This window comes from Schistocerca americana, chromosome 6 (genome assembly GCF_021461395.2).
Source record: "Schistocerca americana isolate TAMUIC-IGC-003095 chromosome 6, iqSchAmer2.1, whole genome shotgun sequence".
In the NCBI taxonomy this organism is placed as follows: Eukaryota; Metazoa; Arthropoda; class Insecta; order Orthoptera; family Acrididae; genus Schistocerca; species Schistocerca americana.
Genome location: NC_060124.1, coordinates 158085867 through 158102871, shown reverse-complemented (window position 1 = coordinate 158102871; position 17005 = coordinate 158085867). Strand labels below are relative to the sequence as shown.

Sequence of the window (17005 nt, the reverse complement as noted above, 5' to 3'; positions counted from 1 at the left end):
TCTCACCTGCTGCTTTGCGGAGACGGCGTCCTGTCGCATGAATTCTGTTCGTCTTGACATCTGGTGGTTTGCGATTCAGGCGATTCAATGCTATATGTGTTTAAAGCTACCCTGAAAATATTCAACTTACCTTCGCCTTTTCCACCTTCATGAACAATGGCCGTACTGTGAGAGGTTCTGGCTCTACCTGGTGTTGGTGGCTTCCTGAAGGACTGAATTTAATGTGATTGCTGATTGAGCCCCCTTTTTTATTCATTGGTGTTTTTTATTAATTGCATATTTGTGCCTTTCAGTGTGTCTCTAAGAGTTGTTTTCTGTGTTATTTACTCCATCTGTAATTTGGTCACTTAAGTCTAGTTACAGTGGCCGAAGGCAGTTATGTAACTAACGTTATTTATACTTTTATTGTATTGGTGATTACTTTGAGGGTGGCCCTGCTTTATTTAAATGTAGGTGACAACCTTTTTTTAATAAAAGGGTTGTCAATTGAAGTTTAGCCTTTTAGTATTCTTTAAACAATTTTTGGCGTAACTGGGTCAGAGATTTCTTATGGATGACTACGTGCAATTCTAATTGAACTGAAATGTTTAATTAGCCAGATGAAGTCAATTAAATTTCTTGTTACATTGTCCGCTGCTGTGTATTTTAGCGGTTGCATTTTTATTTCTTTTTATTTGTAGGGGAGTGGATTTAAACCTTTTATGTCCAATACATATGCAAATTGTGTTACAGATTTCTTTTCTTAAAGTGACTAAGCAGCTAATGGCCGTTAGAAACTGTTTAAGTCCACTTCTGTAAAGGTAAGCTTGTTCCTTCTTGCCTTATTGTAATATACGCCAACAAACGGCTTGGTAGCCTGACAGTTATTGGCTGGATTTGTTGCTGAACCTCTGATTGTAACTGTGACTAGCTACTTGATTAAAGCTTGAGGCTGCCTTAAATCGTCATGTTCTCTTTTCTTGAATAGAGATCTTTGTTACGAGAGTTAAAGATAAGTTGCTACTCTCTACTACATTCTTGTAAGGACTATATTTATATTTGTTAAACCGCTTCTTTGGCCCTCAATTATTTCGTGCGTCTTGTTAACAGCACTTGCCTCAGCTTGCGGGTGACTTCTCTATGCCTCATGGGTGCGGGGACTTGTTGATGTTACACACCGCCTTGTTGTTTGTTAACCTGGCTCATGGTGTGGGGGACTGGCCAACAGACAGTAATTCAAGTCGTCCGCTGGAACAAGCAACTTAAATTCTCTTACGTCTTTTATGCCCTTTCTTATTCAAAATTGTACTCATTCCCTCACAAAATCTTGCTTATTAGAATAACAGATTTGAGTAACTGTACTGTACCAGCTTTTTCTCGACCATTAGGGATTCGTAGTCTATTTGAAAGTGTTTCTTTTAACCAGCTTTAGCCTGAGCTGCCAATGTACGGCTTTCACTTTGTATCCTCTAGATTTTTTGTTTTAACAGTATGTTCGCTTGTTTTCTTCTTTCTATGAAATGACTTATTGCCTGAGCCATGTGCGGCTAGTGTTCATCCTGTTTATTGTTTGTCATCTTCTCTTACGGTACTGCCGTCTCGTTTTCTTATTCCATTTACTGGCGTCGCTAACTTCCTGCCTTACCTGCCCGTGAGTGGCAGCAGCAGCGCTTATCGATAAGTGTACTGTCGTACCATCTCTGGAGCGACCGATAGTATTTCCGGGTCGTCGCGTGCCTGGTGTTGTGTTGGGAGCTCAGTCGGGGCGCAGCAGCAGTGGAGCCGGACGCAGCAGCAGTGAAGCTGGGGACGGAGCGCCAGTGAGGTGCAGACAGCCAATGCTCGCCGGCGGCTGGCGACACACATGAACTGTCAGACAGAGGGAGATTGGAGCGGGACGACCCTTGGTCGGTCGTTCGGTTGGTCGTCTCTTCGGGCGACGTGTATCTGGTCTTTTGACCGTTTCTGGCCGTCATTTGGTCATCTTGCCGAACGTGGGTCGGTTCCTTACTTCTGCAGAGATGTTGTGGCCACTGGGCAAGAGTTACCTCTGCATGGATGGGTCCGAGCCAGTGTGCCCAGGTCGCCGTGTCTCCGAGTTCCGAACGGACATGGAGTAGAGTCGGGCTGGAACTGCAGTCAGCTTCGGACAGCCAAGACTCTCCCGAACGTCGCCGACATGTAACTTGAATGGGAACGACCTGGATTGGTCTTTCGGTCGGTCGTCTCATTGGACAAGGTGTATTTGGTCGCCGACCGCTTATGGAAACTCTCTGGTTGTCGAACTGACTTGTCCTTGTTGTTCCACAGTGATTGCTTTTACGATTGTTGGAGTTCTTGTGCAAGTGTGTTTACGTCGAACTGTGTGTAGCTTCTGTAGTTCCCACTGAGGACATGAATGTTGTCTGCGTAGTGGAATAGGCAGTTGTTGGGTTGCGACGGAGGGAATTGATTCGGTTGTTGGATGGTTCTTCAGCCGTCTCCAGGTCGTGTTGCAACCCGACTGTTTAGTGTTACGCTTAGCTGCCTGTCTCACCTAAACTGTGGTTAGGGTTTCCTCCCCAGGCCGACCCTTTGAACGCTTCTGAGCACCTCTTTGTTGTTTTTGGTTGTCATTTTATTTGGTCGCAGGTACTGTGCCAGGCCTTCAGTTGCATATTAATATTGTCTGTTTTATGTTTAGTATATGGCCTTCTGCCGAAATTCATGACAGACGTGAACTGTCCGACGGAAGGAGATTGGAGCAAGACGACCGGTGGTCGGTCGTTCGGTTGGTCGTCTCATCGGGCGACGTGTATTTGGTCTTTTGACTGTTTCTGGGCCTCATTTCATTTAAAATTCTTGTTGCTCTGCTTTTAGGCCTTCAGCCGCATTTGTTTCAGAATCTGTGACTTTAATATGTAAATTCTTGTCTGTAAGGTTTCTCTTTAACTATCGTGAATTCTTGAAACAGCCTTCAGCCGAGTTCTGTAAAAGTTTATCTTAAGGTGGTCTTTAATTATTCGTGAGTAATTGTTTGGACTGTCAGCCGACAAGATACTTCAAATTTTCTTAAGATGTTTTTCTGTTGTACTGTGTAAAAGCTTATCTTTAAAGCCTCTCTTTTATTATGCAATTTTCTTATTGGGCTTCCAGCCGAAGAATTAATTTGAATTTTACTTAATATGGCCTTAGCCGAAATTTGTAAATACTTGGCTTTTAAAGAATTTCCTTAGCTGATCTGAAATATTATTTCGGCCTTTAGCCGAGAAGATATTGCAATTTTACTTAAGTAAGGCCTTCAGCCGTTACTCTAAATCCTGGTGTTTTAAAAGGAATCATTTAAACTTGTTCTGCAGAAGTTACTTGGGCCCTCAGCCGTGAACTGATCTTTGTTGTTTTAAAGAGAAAACTGTGCATTGGTTTGGGGAATAAAGTTGTGTGCGTTCTTGTGTAATTAACAGTAATTGACCTTGGCCCCTTTCCACAACGTGATCCGGTCTGTCCTGCGAAATCAGATTTAATTGCCTTTTAAGAAATTACTGGTTGCACTATAAATTGTAGCAGTTTCTATGATTACCGATATAGATTCGTCGAGTACAGACTGAATGTGGGAATAGGCCCTGAGGCCTCATTTTTACCATTTTCTTAATGTGAAATACTGCTGTTCTTCATTGTGTGTATATCTCTGTTATACATTTTGATATATTTGCCCTTTGGATGTTGTTTATTAAAAGGAAGTGTGATCATTACTGTGTTTAACAGTATTTGTTGATATCTGAATAAATCTAATCAAACGACAAATGACATTACTACTGTGGGTTGCCTTCTCATGCTTCCTTATCTTTCCATCCTGTGCAAAGGGGTTACCACCATGGATTGCGGGTTTTTTCCAATTCTAACTGATGAACCCAAGTTTCATAGCCTGTGACGATGTTCGACAAAAAAAGTCACTATCAGCCTCGGAACGCACAAGCAGTTACACACAGATGGTCTTTCGTTCTTTATAGTCTTCTGCTGGCAAGTGAAGAACCCAGCAGGCACATAGCTTTGACAACCCAAACTGGTGGACGAGTGTGTCAGCACTACCAACAGAGACGTCCAGTTGTGCAGCGAGGTGATCCATCGATCTCCTCAAATGAGTGTGTCCGCATGTTCCAGCATTGTGAAAGTAACAGTCGAATGCGCCCGGCTGATACGCAGGAGATGGAACAGTTTTGCCCGACCCTGTTGTGATGGTGACAGCTGCCTCGCTCAGCGACCTCACAGTGCTTTTTTCCACTGCGTGGTCTCCGTAGAGATTCTGTATGTGCCTACGAATATCAGTGATGCTCTGGTTTTTCGCCAGAAGAAACTCAATGACAGCTCTCTACTTGGAACGAACCTCCATTACGGACACCATTTTGAAGGCTACTTGTAGCACCGCCACCTGTCGAAACTAATGAATTTATAATGGCTGCAGCGGAAATATTCCTCGGTGTTAACAAGAAATTTCGCATTTTTTCAACACTTATTGGACAAGGAAAAAACATGTGTCTCATTACCTATTGAACGCCCCTCGTACGTGTCCTGCCGTCTTGTATCTTCTTCTTGTCAGTGTTTACTTGTTCCTTTCCTTTTAGATTCTGTCAAGAAACTCCTCATCCCTTATGTGAGCAGTCCACGTAATTTTCAGCATCCTTGTATAGCACCACATCTGGAACGCTTCAAGTTACTTGTTTTCCGGTTTTCCCACAGTCCATGACACCATAAAGTGCTCTTCTCTAGATGGACACTATCAGAAATTTCTGCTTCAAATTACGCGCGGTTTTTGATAATAGTAGACTACCTTAGACCAGGAATGCCCTCTCTACCTGCTCCAGTCTGCACAGCACTTTTAACCTCGTTATATCTTCACCAGCAGTTTGATAAATATTCGTAGATGCCAGCTATGAATATCGGTTATTGAAACTTTCTGTGCAATTTTACGAGAGAGGCTAATATTTCTCAAAAACTCTACCAGAATTCCTAATGCTTCTCAAACTCGTATCATTTTGCATTATAGCTGTTCTACTGCCACAGGAAATAAACATCTTATAATTTACCTTACCTTGTGTATTGTGTATTTAAACCGGGGACCTAGAACTGACAGAGAGGCTTCGTCCCGCCGTAGTCCTCAGTGGTTCACAACCCCACAGCAGGCCACAGCAGTCCACCCACCCCACACCGAACCCAGGGTTATTGTGCAGTTCTGCCCCCAGTGGACCCCCCCCCCCCTCCTCCAGGGAACGTCTCATACCAGACGAGTGTAACCCCAAATGTTTTCATGGCAGAGTGATTATGGTGTACGCGTACTTGGAGACAGTGTTTATGCAGCAATCGCCGACATAGTGTATCTGAGGCGGAATAAGGGGAACCAGCCCGCATTCGCCGAAGTAGGTGGAAAACCGCCTTAAAAACCATCCTCAGGCTGGCAGGCACACCGAACCTCGACACTAATCTGCCAGGCGGATTCGTGCCGCGGACCGGCACGTTTCCCCACTCGGCAAGCAGCGCGTTAGGCCAAGCGGCTTTACCCTACCTTAGTTTGTCCACTATCATCTCCCCTGTCGGTTACACCCAATATGATTTCCATCCATTTTAGCAGTATTCCCATACAGGCCGTAGAAATTTTTGTAAGGAATCACTTTCGAAGAAGACTGGCGGTTACCCAGTACGCTCTGAAATAATCGAAACATCTAATTCGCTGTACCTAGAAGCGAGGAAATGTGCAGTAGTGAGTAGTATTATTTTGTATCCTAACACACTAATACTTGCATTCAGTTATATGACATCTGTAGTTGCAGCTGTGAAATTTTCATCACGTAGTCAGAGCACAGTAGGAGTTTCCAACACTGTAACTGTTTATGGTTATCATCAGTCTTGCAACAAGATCAGTTGCTATGTATAATAGTGTCTTAACGTTAAACAGTGTGAAAAAAGAAGGCATGGAAAGACAAAATGTGGGCAGTTACTGTAATAGCGGTGACGATTTCCAAACAACCTCGGATTGTGCTATCTGTAAGGAAAACAAATTGTCAGGGTGTGGAAAAGAAACAAAGTCAAAGATAAGGATGACTTAGACGTATAACATTACAGACTGCATGCAGTATTGTAAAATACCGATAAACCGATGACGTTGCAAATATTTCTAGGATTGATGGGAGACAGAATATTTCCCACAAAATTAATGTGCAGTTCTGTGCGTTGGGTCGTCTATATCTCATATCCATTTAGTGCTCCCATCTAGCGATAAGCCTTTGGAACTCGAAGAAAAATACTACAGACCATGGATATGTAGAAATCTGTTAGCAGTCAAATGGGTCAGCGTCTGTTTATAGCAGTCACAGTACGTTTGTTTCATGAAAATAAGATCAATTCGGCACCTTCTCCGTTCTAAGAATGTCTGACGCTACTAATTGTGTTGTATTGTACATCGTGGACATTGTTTTGAAATATACTACCAAAACCAGTCATTCTTCTGGTTTGCGTATAATTTTTTATTAGAGCCAGCAAACTTCGTACAGTGTGAAAAACATTGGTGTACCTTGCTGTATGATATGTCAAAGCTATCTTGAAATGTTATGTAGAAAATTCGCGCACAGTACTTCATGCTTTTTCATAGTCACGAGGGTAACTGCGTTTTGGTACTGATTTATTATACTGGTACTTGTTTCCAAATCTCCCATACCGATGAAATCACTCTACAAACAAAATATTGACTTTGAAATTCCTAAGTCCATATGAAAACATGGACTGAGTTAGATTCTTGAGACACATTTGTCCCAAGGCACCAGTTTTCAAAATAGGTCAACATCAGTTTTATATCATTGCTCACAACGAATAGCAGTTTAACCTTTTAATATGTGTAAAATAGATTTTAACGTCGAAAGATTGGCCCCATATTCTGGAGAATGGATGCCCCCTCTCCATCTGGCCATCCAGATTTAGATGTCGGGTGTTTTCCCTAAATTACGTTAGGCAAACACCGGATTGGTTGCTACCAAAGGGCCACAGTCAGCTGCATGTGCCCTCCTTATCACACTAGATCTGTTTGTGAATGGCTGTGTGTATCGATTATGTGTTTATTGATCTTAAATTGTAATCTTTATATGTCCAATACCCCTATGAAAATGAACATCGCATGAATAAAACTACAACTACAGCACCCGTCATTTTTGTTCTGTATTTTGGGCAATTAATGAAAGGGAGCATCTCATCTTTACAGACTAATCCCGTTTTAGTTCACAGTATTACTAGCGTCTTGTCCATGGTTACGCCAGCGTACCCATGTGTTAGATACATGTATTCCACTCTGGCAGCTGATTTTACACTGTTTTACAACATCCAGCTACAGAGATAACATTAAATGTATCAGCTATTAAGCCACGTGGCATTAACCTAGGCCTGAAACACGCTGAGAAAATAATTAGCTTGCTGCAGAGCTCATGATTGTGATCATACAGGGTATTAGGGGAATAAGTGGGTTTGCAGACAAATAATTGTAGCTATTAGGAATGTTATGTTTTTAGACTGGTTAGTGGCAGCCAATCAGGTGTTGAAGTGTGGACGCAAAATGGTTCGTCTATACTCACAGGCGTAATCCACTTAGCGGGGCAGTTACGACCATGCAGAAAACATCAGGTAGTAAATTATGTGACATGTTTATGGGAAGACTATTAGATGCAGAAAACTAGCAACTAACACAATGAAGTGGGTAAATATTAGTGTACCAAAGATCACAGTATCTGCACTTCTGCAGCTAATACCCTGTATATAAGTGTCAGATTGTGCTTCATACTTTTAAATTATTTCAAGTCAGCTAAGTACAGGAAAGAAATACCAATAAGTTGCTTTTGAACATTTTTACATGTCGCCCCATATCATCTCCACCTCCACCCCTAGTGTTAGTAGGAGTACTTTACCCCCACACTGTTTTTGAACAAATAATGAGTCGTGTTTACCAAATCTGGTTGAAACTGCTCTATGCGTTTCTGAGTTAAGCTTTTATTTCAATATTTTTTCACGCCTAGACTTGCCCAAAGGGGTTGTAGTACTTTCACAGCAATTTTGTTTCCAGACAGCAAGTGATACATGTGCCAGGCTCAGCAGAAATTGATTCAGGCACTACAGAGATATGCTGGAATGTCTGTGCCCCTCTCCCCTATCTCCCCCTTCCCGCCCACAGGTGTGAAACGTCGTCAGGACTATCACCAGTGGACCTAGCGATCACGAAAACTATTGATTCAATGCTAATGTCGGCCGTTATCTAACTTTTTTTTTTAATTTCATGGCTTCTCAACCATATCACTAGCAATGTTAGATGTATATTATTGTCACTGTATTTCTATAAAAAAAAAATCTTCTAAAATTTTTGTACCAGATTTGTATGAAATGGCTTCAGAGGGTCCTGACTTATGCTTCTATGCCACCGCCTATCCGCCCCCACACACGTACCCCTGCGGGAGTCAGGTGGTTTTTACTCCCATCATGCTCTTTCCAGGTGTAGTAAGTGATATGTATGCGAAGTCTGGTTAAAATCGATACGGATGCGTGGAATGTACATAGATACATACACATACTGTACTGACGTGGGTGTTCCGTGTACTCGGCTCAGAAGCATCTCCTACCCTAAAGAAAGGCGTTTCTTTTTAAATATAAAACAAGTTTTAAAGTGATTTTCTTGTTTGAGTGTGCGCTCTTTTCTTAAGGAAATGTTTCATATGGTCTTTGAAAAATGTAATAAAATGTGTATGAACTGTGAACTGATGAACTAATGAAAGCCATCAGAGGAATCAGCCTGTGGCTGAAACGAAAAGGACGAATTGTAGTTTCAGATGTTGTATAAGAAAATGTAAGCGAGAAGCGAAGCTCCACTCAGCAAACTGTACACTTTTCTCTTGTCTCCATCGATCTCAGTAGACGTATTTTATGTAAGGCTCTCTGCAGTATAATTAGTTCTGATTTATAATTAAACATATTAAAAATGGGATATATTTACGTTTTTTATTTAAAAGGAAATGTGCTCTCCGTAATCAGTACGTTGTACATGATTTACATTTAGTCAGAATGGCTACACTGAAAGATTGAACGTGCGTTGCACTATCGACCAACTGTGCATCGGGTGACTGATAACACCTAAGTCGACACCTAAGTCTACTGCCTTCTTGCAATACGTAGGAAGCACTTCCAATAAGATCGGTCGAAATGTATTTTCCAACCTCCATCTACAATTAGAGTGCTTTTGGGTTCTATTAAGGATGATCTTGGTTTGCGTAAGACCGGTGTATATCGCATTCCTTGCAGCTGTAGCATGGCATACATTGATCAGACTACTAGGACCGCGGCGGACCGATGTACTGAGCATAAACGGCACACACGATTACAGCAGCCAAGTAGATCTCCTATTGCCGAACATTGTTTGGATACTGGTCACGCTATGTTATACACTATGTGATCAAAAGTATCCGGACACCTGGCTGAAAATGACTCTCAAGCTCGTGGCACCCTCCATCGGTAATGCTCGAATTCACTATGGTATTGGCCCACCCTTAGCCTCGATGACAGCTTCCACTCTCGCAGGCATACGTTCAATCAGGTGCTGGAAGGTTTCTTGGGGAATGACAGCCCATTCTTCACGGAGTGCTCCACTGAGCAGAGGTATCGATGTCGGTCGGTGAGGCCTGGCACGAAGTCGGCTTCCCATAACATCCCAGATGTGTTCTATAGGATACAGGTCAGGACTCTGTGCAGGCCAGTCCATTACAGGGATGTTTTTGTCGAGTAACCACTCCACCACAGGCCGTGCATTATGAACGGGTGCTCGATCGTGTTGAAAGATGCTATCTCCATCCCCGAATTGCACTTCAACAGTGGAAAGCAAGTAGGTGCTTAAAAAATCAATGTAGACCTGTGCTGTGATAGTGCCACGCAAAACGACACGGGGTGCAAGCCCCCTCCATGAAAAACACTACCACACTATAACACCACCGCCTCCGGCTTTTACTGTTGGCACTACACATGACGTCCACCGGGCATTCGCTATACCCTCACCCTGCCATCGGATCGCCACATTGTGTACCCTGATTCGCCACTCCCCATGACGTATTTCCACTGTTCGATCGTCCAATTTTAACGCTACTTACACCAAGCGAGGCGTCGTTTGGGATTTATCGGCGTGATGTGTGGCTTACGAGCAGCCGCTCAACCATGAAATCCAAGTTTTCTCGCCTCCCGCCTGTCGTAGTACTTGCATTGGATCCTGCTGCAGTTTCGAATTCCTGTGTAATGATCTGGATAGATGTCTGCCTATTACGCTTTACGACCCTCTTCAACTGTCGGCGGTCTCTGTCAGTCGATAGACGAGGTAGGCCTGTACGCTTTTGTGCTGTACGTGTCCCTTCACTTTTCCACTTCTCGATCACATCGGAAACAGTGGACCTATGGATGTTTAGGAGTGTGGAAATCTCGCGTACATACGTAGGACACAAGTGACACCCAATCACCTGACCATGTTCGAAGTCCGTGAGTTCCGCGGAGCGCCCCATTCTGCTCTCTCACGATGTCTAATGACTACTGAGGTCGCTGATATGGAGTACCTGGCAGTAGGTGACAGCACAATGCATCTAATATGAAAAACGTATGTTTTTGGGGGTGTCCGGATACTTTTGATCACATAGTGTATAACATTACCGAGATATAGGAATGCATGTCCACCTATTGGGACAGCGTTATTAGCGAAACTGTTGAGATCAAATTAGCGAGCAACCTTGTTGACAGGGATGGAGGTTTTTGTTTGGAATCTGTTGGAATCCTGTTCCCTCCCTTGTCAAAAAACGGAGGGACAGAGTCAATGCTACCTCACCTGTTATTTCGTAGTTTTTCACTATCGATACCTCCGACTTTGTTCATCTTTGCTGGCACTAGAGTTCAGCGTGTGTGTGTGTTAGCTTTCCTGAATTACTCCAAGAACCGAGGTTTCAAATTTGCTTGTACGTCGCCTGTCCGTTGCAGTTTGTGCCTTTTGATGGCGGTGTGTACACCCGCCGAAATATCGGCGATCGCTGTAAATATTACCTGGTTGAATTCCCGTAAGCCGTTTGAAAATTGTATGCGCCAAGAGAAACTCAGGTATAACGTGACGTGATTTTTGTAATATTCATTTCAGAAAAGCTAGCTGGAACTGCGATCTCAACAGATAATGGTACGGACACGCAATGTGCCGAATGCATTCTGCTTTTAGCAAGCCGCGTCCCTGATACTATTTATGGATCATTTAATAGTGGCTGGCGATCATTTTGTGCAAGCAAGAATTACATATGAGTCTGACTATTGTCTCCGAAATGCCAGTCTGTTGCTTTCGCTTCTGTGAAGTACAGGCCTCACAGAACTGATGGTGGTATTAAATTACTACGGCACGTAAATGCTAAAACCTTCAGTACCCTATTTTATTTTGAAATCATTGCATTCTTTTTAGCTGCGTATAAGATGCAGTAGGAAGAATTCTCGCCATCATCAACAATGACAATTGCTCCATTGCTCAAGGAGAAAGAAACTGTACTCAAGTTGCGTAGGTCAATTGCTATCTTTAGTGACTGTAATAAAAATCTTATAAAGATCAGATGCGTTTCGATTAATTTTAAAGCATCTTCAAGTGGTCACTGTAACAATATAGTCCTTTTCTTTTACAATTATGTTTGTTATGATCATTAGTAGTTCGCACGCTCTACTTGTAACCACAAACGGTTTGTATACTTTTCGTTACGCACTGTTTCTATTTTTCAATTTCATTCTTCTTCGTCTTCCACGAGTATGCGTTGAGCTTTTGCACACAGCACTTCCACTGCACTTAACACATTTACACTTCTGTGTTGGGAAGTGTCATTGTCAGTGTCACTTCTGTAAAGGACCTGTGGTACTAGCACCAGGTTCAGGGTCGGTTGACCATAACATCAAGTAAAATACAGCGTTGTCTATTTATTTGAGTAACAGTTCATCCCACCTCATTGAATTACGAGTTTCTTTCGTTACGCGAAACTGCCAACAATTTGCAACTCATGCTGTGGCTGTATTCGAGACGACCATTGCAGCAGATAGAAGAGGTAATTATCCTCTGAGAAGAAAATCAAATGAAATCTGTTGGAATCCTGTTCCCTCCCTTTTCATTGAACATGAATGCAGTGTAAGTCTGTAACGACATAAAAAATTATAATTTATAATTGCAAATGAACAATTTTCGAATTTTTTTCTTTTACTCGTACTGTGAAACATTCCTTCTTGCCAAATTTCAAGATTCTAGCACAACAAGAAGTACCACATAGGTTTTCATGAGCGAGTTTCTATCAAAAAATGTCCATGTCTTTTGATTGCTCTAGCTTAGAAGCTTAAATTTTTCACACCGTTATCGGCCTTGGACCTTAGATGTGAAATAAAATAGAATTTCATACCTCTGCCTGTTCCTGAGAGAAAGAGGTCTTAACAGTCAGACCGAAAGACAGACAAAAGACAGACAGACAGAGAGATGGACAGACAACGAAGTGATCGTCTAAGAGTTCTGTTTACACCAACTGAGGTATGGAAACAAAAAAGTACTTTCTGTTTCCAAATATATTTGCTGAATTGCGAATTGCTTCAGCATAAGCTGTATTGGGTGCAGCAATGCTATCCATTGGTGACATATGAAAATTTGTACCCGACAGGGACTTAAGTGCGAATTTCCCGTTTATCGCGAGAATTCGACTTGACCACTTTGGCTGTCTGAGCATGCTCCCCAGACCTACACAAACCTTTATGTGTCACACTATCTACCTCCTTAAGTCGCAGTCCAATCTGTTCATCTCTTAGTGCTCTCAACATTACTTGTAGACTTTAGATAGACAGCGTGATATGTGGAAGATTGGTCTGGTAATCGTGCTCAGATAGCCCCAGTGGTAAGGCGACCATTCACATGTGGGAAAGCCGAGTTGGTGTCCCAGTCCAGCACAGATATTCACATGACGACCACCGGTAGTATAGGCATACCCAGTGCAGCAGATGCTAAAAACATTCTCAATTCAGCGAATACATTTCGAAAAATATTCCGACAGCACTTGGATCAAGAAAAAATAAAAAATAAACCTAAACATTGCGTTAAGACAGTCACAGAGATGTACAGGCAACAGCAAAACCCAAGGTTTTTGTGCCGTTCATTACAGACGTTACTGGCCGTATAGCAAAGATCTTGGCGAAATAGTACATTGCTCTGATGTACATTCCCACCCGAAATATGCAGGAACTTCTAAATTCGACCAAGGCTGTTCACAAACTGCTGAAAAAAGCACGAATTTACAGGATACCATGTAGCTGTAAAGAGGTGTACCAGGTTACTACCACAAGAATGGTCGAAAAACGTCTAGAAGAACACAAGAGCACCTGCAGAAGAGCAGAAACAGAAAGATCGAACAGTTGTGGAACATGCTTTCCAGTCAGGGGACTGGCGGGTTCGATTGGATAAGACTCAGGTACAGGCAGCCACAAGGGGATAACATTAATGGCTGTGAGGGGAGGCAATAGAGATAACTGAATACCGCAATCTTTTTAATCGGAAGGAGGAAGGTGTGAAACTAGAAGGTATTTGGATTCAGTGCTGAAGACGTGTGCCAGCCTTCCACTATGGGGTGATGGCAACAGCGAACGACAACAGCCGACAATAGCCAACTGCACATGATTTTTCAAAACTCGAAACGTCTGCATCTGCATGGGAGCACACAGAAAGGGATTTTATTTCAGTCAGTAGCGAGCCAGGGTGTGGATAAGATCTTCGAATAAGCAACAACGTCTCTTGAAGATGTTCTCCGCAGATGGAGACGAAACGTTGGGTTTCAACAGTAAACTCATGCGAGCACTGCATTATAGCATGAAATATTTCAGTAAATGTAACAACAGCATTGCTTCATTTTGGATGCCCTTTGGGATAGGTGTGCAATATGAGAAACGTAAACAGATTTTAGAATGTTTTTATTCGTAAAAGCATGATGTTGATTGTGAAGAACTAGAGAGGTCTTCCAGAGATACACTTGACTTCGTCAGGGCGACATGTTAGCAGAAGCCAAACTCACAGCGGTTTTGCACGGGGTTGTAGTAGGTACCGTAGGTGCAGGCAGCATGCACCCACGTCCAGTTCTCGCTGCACTCGTAGTAGCGTGTGCAGTCATCCGGGTCGGCGACCCTGATCAGTGGTGGCGAGCAGGGGGTTCCTGGGATGGGGGCAGAGCTGGATGTGGTGGTGCTGGTGGGAGCGGGGGTGGGAGTGGGAGGGGCTGGCGTGGTCGTGGTTGTGGTAGTGGTCGTCGTCGTGGCCGCTCCTGTGCTAGATGTTGGCGAATTGAGGTCGACACAGCTGAAATGAAATATTTATTTATTTAGCAGCTTTTGATGAACATACAGGGTATCCTGGTTAAACGCATAATAATATAAAATGTAATAAAGTGAGAAGTAATTGAGATATTTTTTGACTGTGTGTTTGTACAAGTATGTTAACTCAAAATGTTTTTTCCACACCTAATACAACTTGATATGCGCACCATTAGTGGCACAATAGACATCTAATCCATATTCAACTACTCCCCAGATGTTTTGCAGTACTGCAGGCGTAATATTTCATACAGCTGGCGCAGATCTTGTAGAGAACGAACTGGTGTCTGGTACACTCGTTTCCTGATGAACCCCTACAGAAAAAAAATCAAGTAGTGTAATGCCTGGGCCTCTAGGGCAGTAAGCAATCGATGGACTACATCCACAATCCAGCGATTTGGAAACACGCGATCCTAGAAAATCCTATAATGTTCGCAAAATGGTGTGGTGCAACATCTCATTGAAAGATCACATCATGAGTAAGTTGAGGCGCACCATACAGCTCCAACATGTGTATGTACATTGTTGTATTAAATGTAGGCTCTGCGAAGAAGAATGGGCATATAACCTGTCCTTCAACCATCCACACAACTCATTCACTTTCAGAGAGTCACGTTCGCACCCTATCACTATATGAGAGGGGAGAAAAGGGGGGGGGGGGAGGGGAATCGAGAACAGTTCCTCACATGCAGCAGTTGTACATGTTTACTGTGCCAGAAGTATAGAATGGGCCGGCCAGGGTGGCGGAGCGGTTCTAGGCGCTACAGTCTAGAACCGCGCGACCGCTACGGTCGCAGGTTCGAATCCTGCCTCGGGCATTGATGTGTGTGATGTCCTTAGGTTAGTTAGGTTTAAGTAGTTCTCAGTTCTAGGGGACTGATGACCTCAGAAGTTAAGTCCCATAGTGCTCAGAGCCATTTGATCCAAGTATAGAAAGTAGTCTCATTCGAAAAACAGAAGAAATCGAGGAATGCCTTGTTTTCATCCATTTTCACCAGAATTGTCTCTGCGAATGCCTTCCGGGCTTGATTTTGTGATAAAGCTGCAATTTGTTCGCCTGTGGGTGCAACCTTTTATGGACAACATGTTTTGTTGTTGAATGAGGTAATTGTAACTGACTACTTGCTAGTTGGGTTGACTTACGAATACTCCACTGGAAGGACGTACGGATTAGTTCAACAGTATCCTGTGCAATTACTTGCTCACATGGTGGCCCAACACTGAAACAAAATCCCAGTTTCTGGAAGCCGCTTGTTCCATTTCTTACATAAGTGGGAACGTCATAAATTAGTTCCAGTCCATATTCATGCTGCAAATGACGTTGTATCAGTGTAACGGACTTCAGCTCTGCGAGAGTAAGCACACAGAACACCTTCAGCTGTGGAATCCACATGGCCTCTGATGTATGTTTACGTTAATAAAGCAGTGACGTGCATGCGGACGCGGTACCAACTGCCTGGAGTGCACACAGAACACATTTCGAGGTACCATGCATGTAGAAGCAAACTGCCAAAAAATATCTCTGCTACGTCTCGAGTTATTACGTTCTTTGTTAATATATGTTTAAGCTGGACACCTGGTATAAGTGTTAGATCCCAGTATATATTTGCATTGTCAGTCTTAAAAAATAATAAGCACATACATTATTTAATTATCATGGGTATATCTTTCTAACTACAATAACATCACACATAATTACACATTTTCTGTGTATTTTACAATCTCCCTACACACATTTTAATTCTATTACACCATGCATAACTACATCTTCTTCTATTTAGGACCCATCTGCTTATATACATTTTATGTCTATTACACTGTACTTGTATTTTCATTTGTGTTCACTGACTGAATAGAAAGGATTTTCTATAAGCAATAGTTTTATCATTCTCTTAAATTTCTCTTTCAAGCTGAAATATGAAATGGGAAGCAGTTGCACAATTATATTGGCATACTAGATGAATAACTGGCGTTGGTCAGGTGTATATTCATTTCAATTCTATTAGTCAATCTCTTCCTTCCCTTCTTTGTGGCCATCTTCTCTGCCTCCTCACCTCTATTTCCATCTCCTCCTCCTCCTCTTCCCTGCCTCCCACCAGTGGGATGTCCATCTCCTTTTGCCCCTCCCTCGCTGTTCTTCTCCTTCTCCAGCTTCTCTGTGTCCACCTCCTCCACCCACCACTCTGTCCATCTCCTCCTGCTCCCCTCTCCACCCATCGGCTGCTCGCCCATCTCTCTGTCCATCTTCTCCTCCCCCAACCTCTGTTCACTTCCTCTTCCCCTCTCCAAAGTCGGAGAGCCCTATATCTACCACTTTCTTCAACCCATGGGCTGAGTTAGTGCGACAGGACTGTGTTTTGACCATTCTGTGGAAACTGGAACATGATGTCATAGCTCCGCCAATAGTGTACAATGTCTAAGACCAACGACAATCAAACTTTCTCCCCAACAACACACATACTGCATGATTTTAAATAAAGACAGTCACATCATATGGAAACTGGAGGAGATTTGCGACATTGTAGAGCTTCTCCAATGGACGAGGATTTTGCTACTGCAGTGCAGTGCGTCTCCAAACTACATACAGGTACTGCAATCTGAAGGAGATCTGCGTTCCTCAGGGTGCATTCGTGGCTGA

At 43.0% G+C, this 17005-nt stretch overlaps 2 protein-coding genes across 2 annotated transcripts in view; both read right to left on the bottom strand.

Annotated features, from left to right (window-relative positions):
- Positions 1-60, bottom strand: part of LOC124620024 (primary septum endo-1,3(4)-beta-glucanase-like) — a 145967-nt gene extending 145907 nt beyond the window's left edge. Inside the window, exon 1 of the mRNA XM_047146691.1 lies at positions 7-60. Coding sequence (XP_047002647.1) covers positions 7-60 — 54 coding nt within the window. The remainder of the gene's footprint in view (positions 1-6) is intronic.
- A 13894-nt stretch (positions 61-13954) lies between these two features.
- LOC124619887 (threonine-rich protein-like) overlaps positions 13955-17005 on the bottom strand; it is a 75138-nt gene continuing 72087 nt past the window's right edge. The window contains exon 5 of the mRNA XM_047146516.1: positions 13955-14353. Coding sequence (XP_047002472.1) covers positions 14053-14353 — 301 coding nt within the window. The 3' untranslated portion in view covers positions 13955-14052. The remainder of the gene's footprint in view (positions 14354-17005) is intronic.